The sequence below is a fragment of the Blastomyces dermatitidis genome (genome assembly GCF_000003525.1).
Source record: "Blastomyces dermatitidis ER-3 genomic scaffold supercont1.15, whole genome shotgun sequence".
NCBI lineage: Eukaryota > Fungi > Ascomycota > Eurotiomycetes > Onygenales > Ajellomycetaceae > Blastomyces > Blastomyces dermatitidis.
The window spans coordinates 415,954-430,100 of record NW_025544788.1 but is presented as its reverse complement, the minus strand read 5'-3'; the positions used below and the strand labels follow the sequence as shown (position 1 = coordinate 430,100).

General features: G+C 49.9%; 4 protein-coding genes across 4 annotated transcripts; 1 reads left to right on the top strand and 3 right to left on the bottom strand.

Moving 5' to 3' along the window:
• Positions 1-133: 133 nt before the first annotated feature.
• Positions 134-837, top strand: BDCG_09369 (uncharacterized protein; the record flags this gene model as incomplete). Its single annotated transcript, XM_045425156.1, has 3 exons — positions 134-304; positions 425-724; positions 805-837. 3 exons carry the CDS (start codon positions 134-136, stop codon positions 835-837), a joined length of 504 nt encoding a protein of 167 aa, XP_045273713.1.
• On the bottom strand, positions 678-5,372 carry BDCG_09368 (lipase/serine esterase). Its single transcript, XM_045425155.1, has 2 exons — positions 4,859-5,372; positions 678-4,773 (listed from the first exon to the last, which is right to left on the bottom strand). The coding sequence occupies exons 1-2, from the start codon at positions 5,044-5,046 to the stop codon at positions 1,446-1,448; spliced, it is 3,516 nt and encodes a 1,171-aa protein (XP_045273712.1). The 5' UTR covers positions 5,047-5,372; the 3' UTR covers positions 678-1,445.
• Positions 5,373-5,374: 2 nt separating this feature from the next.
• On the bottom strand, positions 5,375-7,941 carry BDCG_09367 (uncharacterized protein). The gene has a single exon (XM_045425154.1). The coding sequence runs from the start codon at positions 7,781-7,783 to the stop codon at positions 6,023-6,025; it is 1,761 nt and encodes a 586-aa protein (XP_045273711.1). The 5' UTR covers positions 7,784-7,941; the 3' UTR covers positions 5,375-6,022.
• BDCG_09366 (inositol pyrophosphate synthase) lies at positions 7,941-14,098 on the bottom strand. The gene is made up of 7 exons (XM_045425153.1): positions 12,805-14,098; positions 12,563-12,724; positions 12,294-12,440; positions 12,175-12,196; positions 10,162-12,080; positions 8,688-10,095; positions 7,941-8,549 (listed from the first exon to the last, which is right to left on the bottom strand). The coding sequence occupies exons 1-7, from the start codon at positions 13,652-13,654 to the stop codon at positions 8,441-8,443; spliced, it is 4,617 nt and encodes a 1,538-aa protein (XP_045273710.1). The 5' UTR covers positions 13,655-14,098; the 3' UTR covers positions 7,941-8,440.
• Positions 14,099-14,147: the final 49 nt, after the last annotated feature.

The following is a 14,147-nucleotide window of genomic DNA, read 5'->3' as shown; positions in this document are numbered from 1 at the left end:
TCAGTGTGCAAATAGAAGCACCGGTTAGTGTGTCTACGAAATTATTGGCATAAACCAATCCCGATAACTATCCATACCTCTCTCCCATTATTGTATCCGGCCCCCTCGCGACAAAAACTTCACGGGCTCAGCAATGGCGCTTAAAGCCATCAAGCTGTTAGTTCTCACCCTCATCACCCTCCTTGCGATCAACGTACACGGAGTGCCCTCCCCATCCCTGGCTCCGCGAGGGAAGGCCGATATCCTGCTGGAGATCCTAAAAGCAATTGGAGTCTTCACTGACGACAAGAGCAACAAGTCATGGGTGAGATATGCGTTCCGTACAAACTCACCATCAACTCACCAATCCTCCCTCACCCATCTGCACAACCGTACTTTTCCCATGTTTTAACATCTACAATCTAACCCCACTTCCCTCGCGCAGGACTTCCACCGCAACAAAGAAATGTGCGAAATCTTCTTCAGCACCCGCGACGGCGGCCACTGCTACGCCTCCGTCGAGTGCCAAAATGGCGGCAAGCGCAAATACAAGATCTGGAACGTCTGCTACGTCGGCGGGCGCCAGTACTTCACCGACCCGCGCATCGGCAAGTTCTCCATCACCTTCACGATGCGGGACGGGCGCGAGGGCCAGGGCCTGACGGAGCCGATACTGCAGGTTGCCTCGGTGGGTCGCTGGATGAAGATCCCCGTGTCGGACCTGGCGAAGAATCATCGATCGGCGGTGAGTTGTGAGAATAATTATATTCCGAAGAGGTGCGATGAGGGCCCGTTTGTGTGTCGGTATGTGTTGAGGGGAAATAGGAATATTTCGAGGGATCGGACGAAGAGGTATAGTTGCGGGGTTCCGGTGTTGGGGGCGAGTTATCCAAAGGATGTTGAGTGGGAGTAGCTTTTTTTTTTTTTTTTTTTTGATGTGGATTTGGAGTGGGTGGTTGAATATGCGTGTTTTACATTAAATACATCAACATGAAGATAGATAGTGCCCAGTGTATGTGCAAGTATGTACTGTATATGTACTGCATAATCACAAGGAACCAACTTATTAAATAATAAATGACAAACCCAATACATAATCTTGGAAGAAGAGAAAGCAAGTGGAGCAAGAAAAGTAAATGATTCTAGGAAAAATGGAAAGGAAACTGGAGAGGACCAGCTAATATTAGGTTATACACAGATGCTAGAAACAATGTAACTAGCACATCTCTGCACAGTTAAGTAAGTTCTGTTTCTGTCCTCACAACACAATGACGGAGTATGTAAGGGAGAAAATGTACATGTACGTTTATGAAAAGAGCAAAAGCTGGGGTATCGAGGAACCCACAAACAGCAAATAAACCCCAGAACGCCCCCAAAAAAATAAGCCCAAAAACCCCCAAAAAACCTACCGGACGTTAAATGCATGATTCCACAGTAACTGTATTTTCAACTCTAATTCTAAACCATTAATTGCCAACACCACCGGACGACCCAGTAGCTAAAAACGCCGTGATCTCCGCCTTACTCGTCCCCTTCGCCTCGGCATCATCCTTCGTCGTCACTGTCGTCGTGGTCGGAGACCCGGTCAACCCATTACCCGCAATAACATCGTCATTATCAGCAGCTACCTGTTCATTAGCAACTACACGAATCCCGCTACCCGTAAAATGCGCTTCGTCCTGAGAGTCATATCCCTCGCCGTCCTCGTCGTCGAAATACCGATCCGTCCACCGAGAGGAGTCTGGATGGGAGGTCTTTGATTGGGAGGATGATATGCGGCTGACGGAGCTGACGGGTCGGTGGGCGTCGCTGGTATTATTTGTAGTGGCGTCGTTCGTGTTGGTATATGGCACTATGCGCGGTGGGTTAATTTGGGAGGAGATGGGGTGTAGTTCGTCCTTTGCCTCTGATGATTCGGATAGTTGCTGGCTCTCGTGTTGTGCTTTCTCGATAGTTGGTGTTGATGGGTGACCTGGTGGATCAACTTGGCCAAGAACTTCCTTACCAGACTCCGAGGGGGTGCGGCTTGTTAGCACAGCGCGCTCGGCACCGCTTTCGAGCTCGTCCGCCGTCCTTGCGGTGATGGTGTTTGCAAAGTGTGTGTCGACGAGATGTTTGACGACGGGCCAGCCATAGGCGTTTGCAAACATACGACGGACTATTATATTATTGTGTGCGTCAGGTTCGAGGCGGACAAGCACTTTGCGCCAGGATAAGTCTCGATGATAGGCGCGGGCGATTTTCTCCTCGACTTTCATGCCGCTCGTCGTACCAAGAACTGAATCGGAGGAGGTATGGATTGGTTGGCTACTGGGTGGGTCATGTACACCTTTCGTCGGGCTGGTGGGTGAGGGAAGGTTGCTGGTGCTGGAAGTTGGGAAAAAGCTGCGGCTTCTTATTGGAGGGGGCGGGGGTATATCGGATGGATGGTATACGCGATCATGGAAGATAGTCCTTGCGCGGGTTGCAGGGTTCAGAATATACTCTGTTGATGGCAGAGGAGGTTTAAGGACATCCCCAGCCGCTTCTAGAATTGTTGTTTTCGGCGGAGCGTGGTGGCCTTCATCCTGGTAAAAGGAATCTCCCCTAGCGAGCCTAGTACGTGGTGAGTCGGATGGACCGTCTGTCCATGGGGTTTCAGCTGTTTCATCATTCCGGACAGTCTGGATCCGTTTATAGATTTTTGCTCCTTTGCTCTGATGGCTGCTTTTCCCCTGTGCTTTAAACAGGGAAAGGAAACTGGAGAATGGATTCGGTGAGGAAGGTGGAGCCGGCTTGACTAGATTCGTACCATGCGATAGTTCTGTGTTGCTCGCTCCAGTTAAGAACTGAGACGGCTTGGGAAGTTCTGGGGTAGTTTCGAGACTTCCATTTAGGGTTCTTGGGCTATCTCCCTGTGATTTGGGAACTTCGCTCTCTCCTTTCTTAGGTGAGCTGACCAACTTTCCATTTTTAACCTTGTCGTCTTCGCTGTCCCCATTGATAGAATTTGTAGGCATGGAACCTGTAGGGCGTTTGGTTGCTCGAATTGAATTTGTGTTAACATTAGCCCCTGTAATCTCAGCCCATCCCCATTCCGCCATAGTTCCGACCAGACCATTTTCCCGCCGGGCTTTCTCAACCCGATCTAGGCCCCTCCAATCAAGGAAAAGGAGACAAGAGGTTCGAAGTGGAACAATTCCATCATTTACAACGTTGGAGTACACGGTACGATTCCGAAATTTCTTGAGCACCTGGTGAGCAGGGCCGCTGGGAAGAATCCTCAGCAGTGGCTTTGACTTGGGATCCGGTTGATGGCTAGACTTGGGAGAATCATTTCCCAATCCTCCTATCATCGCGCCCCATCCACTTCGCATTTTGGAGGGGGCAGTCCATGACAGACCGAGGTCTTGGCCGGTGCGACCGACGAGTCCAAAATCCAAAGCGAAACGAACATAGATCGGGTTTTCATTGCTGAGTCCGAGAAATGGAGACGCAAGAGCAACGAAATTTACAGGCTTGATCCGGTCAAAAAATTCAGGGGAATGTTTTTGAATATAGGCAATTGCATACGTCTGGACGAGGCCACCAAGTGAGTGGCTTATAAAACTGATACTCGTGATCTGGTAGGCATAATCCTTTTTCTTCGGCTCCGGGCGGTACACTGTACTCCCAGAATGGGAAGCATGGTCAAGGGGACCGGCTACATCTTTGTTGCCAGTAAATGCTCGGAATTTGCGGCGGGATTCTTTGATGGGAAGATATGGCTGGTCTGGGTAAGTCATAAGTAGCACATATTTCGCGAGCCGTTTACCAAGATACTGGATGCCTCTTTCGGTGCGGACGGCATTTCCTGGAAATCCTCGAACAATGACATGCTCGTCATCGTCGTCATCATCTTCTGAGGCTTCTCGCGTTCTATCTATCGGAGGCATATCAGAGGTCCCCTCTCCAGGTACAGCTAGGTTGGGGGATTGCAGATTCTTGTGCTTATTTCGCTCTTTCCGCGCATCTTCCCGGGCCTTCCTTGCGGCAGCATCTATACTCTCTTTAAGATATAACATGTCGGCCCCTAGATTACTATGGAGCCCATGCGTCAGGACGACGAAATGTACTTTCCTCCGTTTCTTTCGATTTCCCTCGTCCGCGGTTGAACTGGCTTCGGAATCTTTCTGGGGCTCCGTAGCAATCTCCGTCTGTTCCATTTCCAGTTTTCGAAGGTCTTCCTTCTCACTCCAGGACGGGAATCGCGGCGTACTCCAAAGGCTTGCTGTGTCTTCAACAACGAGGTTGACTGCAGTGGAGTATACCCCCTTCATTTGGCCTGAGGGATTCTGATGTTTGCTCTCTGAGCCACGTCTGGCCAGATCGCGGACATGACCAGGAGCGGGCAAGCTCGCCGAGCTCCCCATTCCGAGTTCCAAAGACTTCAAGTCTCTCCCAACGAGGACTTCAAAGTTTACAGCCGCTGAGGTCGAAAATATCACCTGCGATGCGATTTCGATTATCCAAGTCACACTCTGCCCATCTGCTGCAAGAGGTGACGGCGAGGCGCTCTCCGGCACCGGAATCACCGCGTCGAATGCCCCTCCCGCCTTCAAGTTTGGTTCGAATTGCGGAAGGCCGCGGGTTTCATGGTCCTCATATTTCCGGTTTGGATCGAAGGACGAAGGGTAGCACGAGGTATATAGAGTGTAAGGGCCGTGCAAATATGCGGCGCGTAGAGGTATTGCAGAGGTATTTCTAACTTTGACGAAGAGTTCCGCGGGTGTGGGGAGGATGCGATCTGCGGAAGGGGTGTATGTGAGCGTAAACCTGATTGTTCCGCATCAGCATGGGATAATTTTTACTATTATTATTATTCTTTTATTCTTTTGGTTTAACACAGCCAAGATCATACCGGACCACCTCCCCCACACGAACACTGCCAACCTGGTGCATCAACAACATATCCGCAGCTCGTTTGTAATCCGCTGGCTCAACGTCCCAGCCGGTCAGCGCATGGAAGGTTGGGTGGTAGGAAGAAGGCGATCGCGAGCCGTTATTCGGGGTCTGGGCGAGCCGGTAAACTCGCGGAGTAATAAGCATGGAGAACGTTGCGACAACCTCATAAACTGCGGAGATGACGTTGCCAAAGCAGGTTTAGAGTTGTCGGCACATGCTTTAGAGTCGGAGGTTGGCAGGGATAGAGCACTACTACTAGCTGGACGGTCCAAAGTTATTATTGTTCTAGGTGGAACGAGGGCAACCACCGGGAACATCGTCTAGCAGGGACAGGGGCGTAACTTGTAAGGGGGTTAAAAACAACGAGAGTAGGATTGTGCAGCTCATGCGACGTCTTTTCTCCAGCGTCAGAGTGAGTGAGGATGAAGAAGAATGAAGGAGGTGAGACTGCGGAAGAGGAAGAAACGACGACGTCCAAGTCAACGATTAGTTACCGATTAACTTAACTAGGGAATTAGGGCTTCCATTTCCATGTGACAAGCCAGCCCCTGTATTCGGATTACGCTCGGGCGGTGTAACGTAACTAACTATTGTAAATTACCGCGCATCCATCTCAATATTACAATGACGTAGTTAGTTCTTGTTCTTCAGCAAACCTCCGCCGTTTCTCCGCCGTCATTCCGCCGTATACACATTTCCGCTCTCCGCTCTCCGCCCGTTGCTTGTTCTACCGCCATTCTTTGCTGATAGATAATAGGTGAAATCCTGCTAGTATAATTCTCCGGTGCATGTCTGTAGTCTCGGTATTCATCTTCAGCCCGCTCTCCTCTTACAGAATAAAGGGGCAGGGCAGGTCAATTTCAGGGGCAATGCATGGGTGTGCGAGACCATGCTCTTGTTGAAGTGGAACAAAACAGCCAAATGCTTCAATGGTGCTCACGGTTGCGGAGCTGGGCTTTTACCGGATAAAACTGCTGTTCAACGCTTAATTAAATCTTTCCGATATAAACTCCGTTCCAAGGCTCCTCGATGTCCGTCGTTAATATCGATGGTGTATATAAAGGATCTACAACTATACCAACTACTCTCTAACCTCAAACCAAAATATCATCATCATTTGTTAATTAACGTCCCTCCTCTCACCATTATCACCACCCAACCCTCTTCCCGCGGGCACAACCAACCTCACGACCTCCCTCTTCGCCTTCCTGACTTCCACCCACCCCCCATCCTCCACAACCACAATCATGCCATCAATACAAATCCGCCTCCACCTCTCCTCCACCTCCCCCTCACAAAACTCAATCCTAACAGCCTCAACCTCCTCATACCCAACCACATCGCCCTTGTCCACCACATGCCTACCCCCATCGTACGCCAATTGCATAACCTCCATCACAGTCCCGGCCTCCATGGGCCCAAAATGCACAAACCACATCTTCCCATCCAGCGGCCTGGACGAGGGCGATATCGTAAACCCCTTTTCCAGCGTCGAGCAAAGCGTGACGAGTACATACATATGCTCGCTCCGCTCAAGCAGGCGCGTCCGTAGCATTTCCCCTCCCGTAGTTGCATCCGTAGTTCTCGTCGTGACACTGATCCGGCCCCGATAGACATGCGGCTTCCCTCCCCCAGCCGGAAACAGCAGCTCCTTCGCCGCCATCTGGAACCTCTCCCGCCCAAAACGGCGGTACTCGGGCGTATCGCTATCCGCAACGAGAGACGCATGCATGCCCCAGCTAAGCACAACGGCACCATAAAGTTCCGCCTCCCCACCACCACCACCACGGCCACCACGGCCACCATCATCATGATCATCATGACTAGTAGAAGAAGAAGAAGAAGGCACAAAAACACCCTCCCTCCCCCTCCCCTGATCCGTCACATACTCCGCACCCGCAGACACCCTCGCCGCAAACACCGGCAACGGCCTCGCCACCCCACCCACCACCCCGCGCAGCCCCACCGTCTCATCCCGCCCGGGCCCAATAACCCCCGCAGAATGCGCCATCGCATTCCCCGTCCCCATCGGCACCAGCGCCACGACGGGCGGCACGAAGACTGGCGCGGTGCCCGGCCCCGCGGCTTCAGCGGCAGACACGGCCGTTAGGCTCTTGATGACCTCTACCAGCCCGCCATCGCCGGCCAGGAGGATGATGGTCTGCGCGATGCCGCGGCGGGCGCGCGGGCGGAAGATGGTCTGGGTGAGATGGGTGATTGTGTGTGGGGAGGTGGTGGGGTGCGGGGTGTAGTCGGTGTGTTCGTGGAGGTGGAGGGTTGCGAGGAGGGGTTTGAGGAGGGCTGTGTAGAAGGCGCTGGCCTGGTGGGTGCCGGAGAGGGTGGAGATGATTATATGGAGGTTATTGGGGTCTGTGGATTCGGGGGCGGTAGTGGTGATATCCGGTGATGATTTGGCGGGGTACAAATGATCAGGGCGAGCCTGCGGACCACTGCCACCGCCGCCGATGAACTCCCGGAGCGCTGCGGGACATTCACCCGCTGCTTCGAATCGTCTCAGTTCATACGGATAAGGATAAGGATGCTCCGACTGGTCCTGCTTATCACGTAGTATTCCAGGCCGATCAGAGTCCGAGTCCGAGTCCGAGTCCTCCAGCCATATATACGACATAAGCCCCTCCTCACCCTCAGCGCACGGGACGACAGCAACGATTCGCTCTCCCTTAACGACATGATGCGTCCTCGTCCTACCCTCCTCATCCCCGGCCGTCGCCCCCGTCATTGTCCATGTCAGGCTATTCGTAGCCGCGTCGTAGGAAACATGGTTGATATCCACGGTGCCGAGAGAGGGGATTGACATATCTGGTAAAGCGCGAGGGGAAAGAGAGGGATGGATGGAAAGGTGAGGAGGATCATGGACCATGGGTGGATGCGGGATGCTTAAGTTAATCGGATTTGTATTTCTATATATATATATATTTATATCCTAGGAATAAATAAGCAATGGGCATGATGGAATTCATTATTAATCCATCTGCAGATATCTAGCTATAAATTAATGTCGAATTACATGGCTAAGCACGCAATGTATGTGCACAATGTACTGTACAAGAATTTACCTCTGCTCAAATACATCATCTTAAAATATATTCACATTATCTGTATAAATACTAATTTTATATTCTGCGATAAACTGATTAGCAAAGAAGATAAGAACAAAAACTCACAAAGCCGCCCATTCAATCCAGTTCCCTCTCTTTTCCTTTCCTTTCATTTCCTTTCATTTTTTTTTTTTTTTTTTTTTGTTGACTCCTGTAATATCGCCCCTCTAAAAGATGCAATTCAGAGTGCCTCCCAACCCATCCACCCATAGCTATATATGTATGTATGTATATATGTATGCAGTGCAATTTAAACCACTCGTCCACCCGTCATGAATTCGTTCCCTCAAGAACACCAGCGGAGAAATATCGTAGACATACATAATAATCAATCAAACCGTAAACGCATAATCATGAAATAAAATAAATAGTGCCTCTCAACACCAACACCTCTCTCCCCCTCCCTCACCACTCACCACTCACCCACTCTCCGCCACTGCAATATCCTCCTCTTTGTCGTTAACATACTTCGCCGCCGCATGCTTATCGCTCAAGTTGACCGCAATAAACGACTTGGGAAGTTTCACACTGCTCATGCGTACCGCATCTAGTTAGTTAACTGATATAATACCCCAACATACATAATCCTCCTCACTCCGTTTTCTAAAAAGATATATAACCGAAAGGAAAATAAAATAAAATAAAAGAGAGAGAGAGATAACTTACGTATCAAACTTCGCCTTCAGCGTCTCGATAACCTCCTTCCAATCCTGATGCGCCGTCAAGCTCCTCCGCGGAGCACACCCAATCGCATGTCGCGAATCCAACTGCACATCCAGCGGATCAAACGTGTGACAACCAGGACTAATAGAGATGCGGATCGAGTACGAGAAAGTCGCCGACTCGCTGTCCTGCGCTTCATACAGCTCGAAGCAGATTTGCGAGAGGTAATCTAATTCGGGGATGGCACGGCGCGCGATCTTCGTCTGAATGCCGCCTTCCAGAATACAATTGAGGAGCGTGTAGATGTGCGATTCCTTGGTGAAGTAGAAGAATGACTTGGCGTCTGGGGACGCTTGGACTTCTTCTAGGTCCATTACTATCTCCCGTAGTAAGGGGAGGGAAGTCAATAGACCGATTTCAAGCTTCTCGCTGTCGTCAATTCCGTATTCTTGCGGGGTTACGAAATCGAAAAGCACCTTCGCGAGTTTGTAGAGTTGGCGAAGCCTTGAGAGTCTTTTGTCGGTTTTGGTCTTTGTCTGGGTGGAACCGGCATAGAGCTTGAAATAAGAATCGTACCAATCTTCCAGCGGACCAATAGGATGCATCGCCGGCAGGTCCAAGACTGACTTCCTTCTAAGCCCGAGACGATGAGCAAGTGTATTGTATTTATCGTCACCCTTCTCACCTGCCCCAGAAGCATCGCCGCCGCCGCCGCCGCTACCCGAATCGTTCGGTCGTTGCTGTTGGGACCTCTGTGACATATTGCTACCAGACTCAACACTCTCCATGCCAGCGGAGTTCATTTTATCGTTGGGAGAGCCTTGACCGTTTTGTTTCCCACCATCTGCCTGAAGCATGCTATCGGGAGGCACAAATACCCAATCCAAGAACTGGCGGTTATGCAAGGCATCGAACTTCATACTATCATACAGCTCAGAAAGTTTACCAGGGTCGACCTTCTCGGTATCACAGAATTCTGCAAACAGCTTCTCCCATCTCTCCTTAAACAGTTGGGGGTCTTCTCCAGCACACCAACGCCCCTGAATAGAACCAAGGGCAGGGGTGTCTTGATTACCGTTTTTGCACTGACCATCCGAACCGCTTCGAGCAGCGGATGTGGAATTCAACTCACTCTCCAGCCGTGCGAAATTGTATCTCATGACTTTCCTATGGAACTTCATAAGTTCAACAACGGTTGACAAGACAATTGACGGTTCAGGAAAGTTTTCCTTTGGCCAGGCAAACTGAGGCGGAGCAGAGTTTCCTTCTCTTAACAGTAGCTTGAGCTTCTTCTTGACCTTGTCCATCTCATCCTTAGCTGCATTTGAATCATCAAGTAGATCCTTTCTCACTTGGATGAAATCTTCAGGTACATCCTTCTGGTCAAGGAACGCGGAGGCGAATATTTGTGCTGTAAGGAGAAAAAAGAGTCGGCAAGAGTTCCCTATAGTGTAAAGATCGGCAGGTCAAAACTTACCACTTGTACTAACCCTCCTTTCCGAACTGGTAAATATCCGGACATCATTCAGCGCCTCCTTATTCATGAGTTTCAAGTCATCCCTCATATTGAGCCCTACGTCCTGCGATTGGTATCGTGCGGCGTGCGTAGGCTCACCGCCCCATTTAATCACCAATTGAAGCTTATCTAGAATCAAATCGTTCTCCACGGCCGAAAAGCGCGAGAATGTGGGGCCGGACATAGAATTACTTCTAATATGGGTCAATGGATGGGTGCCGTCTCCCTCCGCTCCAGTACTTCCTTGAGTTGGCTCTCCTTCATTAGGCTTCTCGGAGACAGGGCTCAGGGCGTTATTAGAGCGGTCCCGGTTCCGCAACTCATCAGCCGTTCGGCGTCTAAACATCGGTTTAATCTGGACTTTTGTCCCCGGCCACCCGCCCTTATGATGAAGTGATGCTTGAAGGAGCTTCAGCTTTTCCATATCCTCGATACCTTCCTTCATCGCAACATTAACAGCATCAGAAACACTGCGTAGCGCTAACTCTCCTTTGATGACAACTTCTTCTTGATGACCCTTCAGGAGGTCAATAAACGGCTGGGTATGGAAAGTGAATTTGAACTTCTGCTTTGGAGTCCGATCAGCATGGCGGATTACAGCGACCATCCCCTTTAACTTCCATGAATGCTTCGAGGCTGGGGGTGGAGCAGCGACAGGTTCCGTCAGAGAAGGATCAGTTGAAGTGGTGTCATCTGCTGATTTCACTTTCACGGCATACTGTCCGTCGCTCATGGCGGGGAAGGCCCCGGGGTGTTTTGAGTCGCTGGAATCCGAAAAGGGAGTCGGGAATGTGGTCGTCGCGGGAGTCAAATCTGCAGAAACACTTGGATGGGCCTTTTGATTGTAATACTGACCCTGCATTCTCGTCATACTGGGAGATTTCAAGAGGGATTTGAGCGTCTGTCTGTGGGAACCGCTAATGTTCTTGCGCGGAGCGGCCATCTCAAGTGGGGGCCCTTCCAAGTGTTCGATCTTCCCTTCCCTGCGCAGTTTCTGGCTGATGAACATCTCGCGCAGGATTTTTGCACATTTATCATAATAATCATTATTATCCTTGACAAAACTCCAGCCGTTGACGTCGATCACATAGGACTTGTCGCCAACGCGGAGCATATCAAAGCCACATATCCTTTGTCCAAAACCGTTGGATATCTTGGTTGCCATCGTAGCCTCTTCCTTGCTTAGCTTGGTTATGTATCTCAGCTCTTTGCCATGGGTGTTCCGGCGGACAAGGCCGTCAACGACGGGGGACTTTCGGGTCTCCGCGTGGCAAAAATCTGGCCCTACCGTATACGCCTTGACATCCTCAGCGTTGTCAACCCTCAAAAACTGCTCGTAAAGGTAACTTCCATCCTTCTCGAGAACAGATCTTGGGACAGTCAGGTTTGGATCGTACTCTGAACTCTTATTACCGATTTTGCGAAAGAGTCGACGGCCACCACCACCGTACTGATGATCGTTGGGGAAATAAATGTGAATATTATGATCCTCCCCACTGACTGGTTTTTCGACAAATGGTTTTTTGAAAACTTTGCCATCAACAATGAGGGTTTCACCGTCTTCGGACATGGACACAGACTGTGTTCTGGGAATACCACCACCAGTTCCGTTATCAGGGCCTTCCAGCTTCACTCCAGTGAGTTCATATAGATGCTTAGCAAGTTTCTGACATTCGAGTTTGGGGCCGCCATCTCTATTGACCTCCAGCCGTTTCGGGGTTCGGACACCCATCTGGTCGAGAATACGAAGGCAAAGACGTCGATCCCAGAGGACCTTTTGCATGGGGAGATCATTGATGCAAAAAGGTTTCCTCAGCTTGGCGTAAGCAATCGCTTTGTCTAGGGGGAAACCATCGGAGAAGAAGGCAATTAAAAAGTCGCTATATAGATATAATATAAATTAGCGTTGCTGGTGTTGATATACCCGCTGTTACACACACAAACACCAAAAAAAAAAAAAAAAAAGTTTCCTACCACACGGGCCAATTCTCCACATCTATAAAAAAAAATATATTAGCATATATTCACATATATCTTCTGTCTTCTGGGAAGGAGGGATGAGAGATGAGAAGTGAAAGAAGAGTAGAACGTACCCTCGTCAAGAATAACCTTATCACCAAACACAATAACCTCAAAATCGCCCTTTGACTGCAGTCTGGTAAGGATATTCTGGCTAGGTTTGCTGCGGGCCTTGACGTCCAAGGCGCACACCCCGATCTTCCCGATGAACGGAACCTTGGCTATTATCAGGGTTGCATTTTCGTCAGCTTGGTTTGTTTCTGTCGCAAATCACATCACTGAAAAGGGGACTTTGGGTTTTATTTTTATTTTTTTATTTTTATTGATTTTCTGTGCAACTTACGATCAGCTTCACTTGCACTGCTTGCTGCCGTGCTCCCGCTGAACCTCCTTGGTGTTCGGCTGGAGGATCTTGCAGGGCGGGACACCCAGTTTGTTGTAGGACGACCATCAGTGCCTGCATCGCTACGGGGTATAGGAGAGGCTGTTTGGGATTGAGACACAGCTAGTTACGATTAGCAGGGATTCACACAGACTAGATTGGAGGAGGGGAGGAGGAGGGAATGGAACACAGGGGATTCGTACCTACTGCTCCCGGCCCGGGCGAGGGGGCTGTAGTGGGAGAATTGATGATAGAATCTCCTACCGGCGCTGTGTCCACGCCATTACCCAGACCCAGGAGGCCAGAGGAATTCCTAACAGCGGCGCCCTCCATGCCGCCTTTAATTGAGCCGGCCACGCTGGATGTGCCAGTGCTTGTGATGCGGTCACCGGTGGCGGAGTAGATGGTGGAGCCTAGTGAGTAGAGGGAGGAGAAGGAGACGCGATGGGAGTCTCTGGGAGTGTCTCTCTCTGTAGCAAAGGTCTGGTTTGGTCGAGGGCGAATTGTAGTGGGAATTGCGGGCGTAGGGGCAGGAGAGGCAGCTGTAGAAGGCGCTGTAGCAGTAGCAGTAGCAGTAGCAGTAGTAGTCGTAGTCGTAGTCGTAGTCGTAGTCGTAATCGTAATTGGAGTAGTTGCAGCACCAGTAGTTGTCGCGGTGGATGAAGCAACGGTCTTCGAAGAGTCTCCGGCAAGCATATTGTGGTCCGCAGCGCTGTTTGTCTGTGTCTGTGTCTGTGGTTGTGGTTGTGGCTGCTGGTGGTCGAGGGACGGAGTTGCTGCTTTGGGCGCGGGGACAGAGGCAGCGGCAGCGGCAGCGGCAGAGCCTGAAGGAGAAGCGGCAGCCGGAGTTTGCATTTGCTGCGATGTCCTGTCTATGGCTGTGGCTGTGGATGTGGATGTGTCTGTGGTTGTGTCTGTTGTGTCTGTGTTGGTGCTGGTGTCTGTCGCCGCGAGGATTGATGCTGGTGCTGGTGCTGGTACTGGCGATGCTCCTGCGTTGTCTGTTCCGGCAGTAATAATAACATTCACCGAGTCCATGCTATCCGCCGCCATTTGGACATATATACGGAGTATATATATATATATATATATATATATATATATATATAAATAATATTATAGGGATAGCGAAGTTGGGCTTAAATACCTGGCAGTTCAGCGGAAGAAGCAATATAATATGAAGTAAATAGTTAAATATTTAGCTAAATAATAGCTCCTGCGAGTTATTATTGTGCGCAACCAGTGCTGTGGATCTGTGCTGTAAATATGCTGGTTCCTATCCTGCTGGCTGCTGTCTATTTCGTCGATGTATTTATTTATTAAATAGTAACGTTACGGAGTATTTAGATGATGCTAGCAGGTGATAAATATTTAAACGATAAAGAAAGAACCGAAAGCTGTTTATTATTATTATATTTAGTAAATATTTAATAACAGGGCCGCGATTATTTAGAAAAGGAAATCCCCCGCCAAGATGGGTTCAATGGCAAATTGTGCGGCATCAAGCAGCAGTAACTTAACTATTTAAATACTTATTTAACTAGAT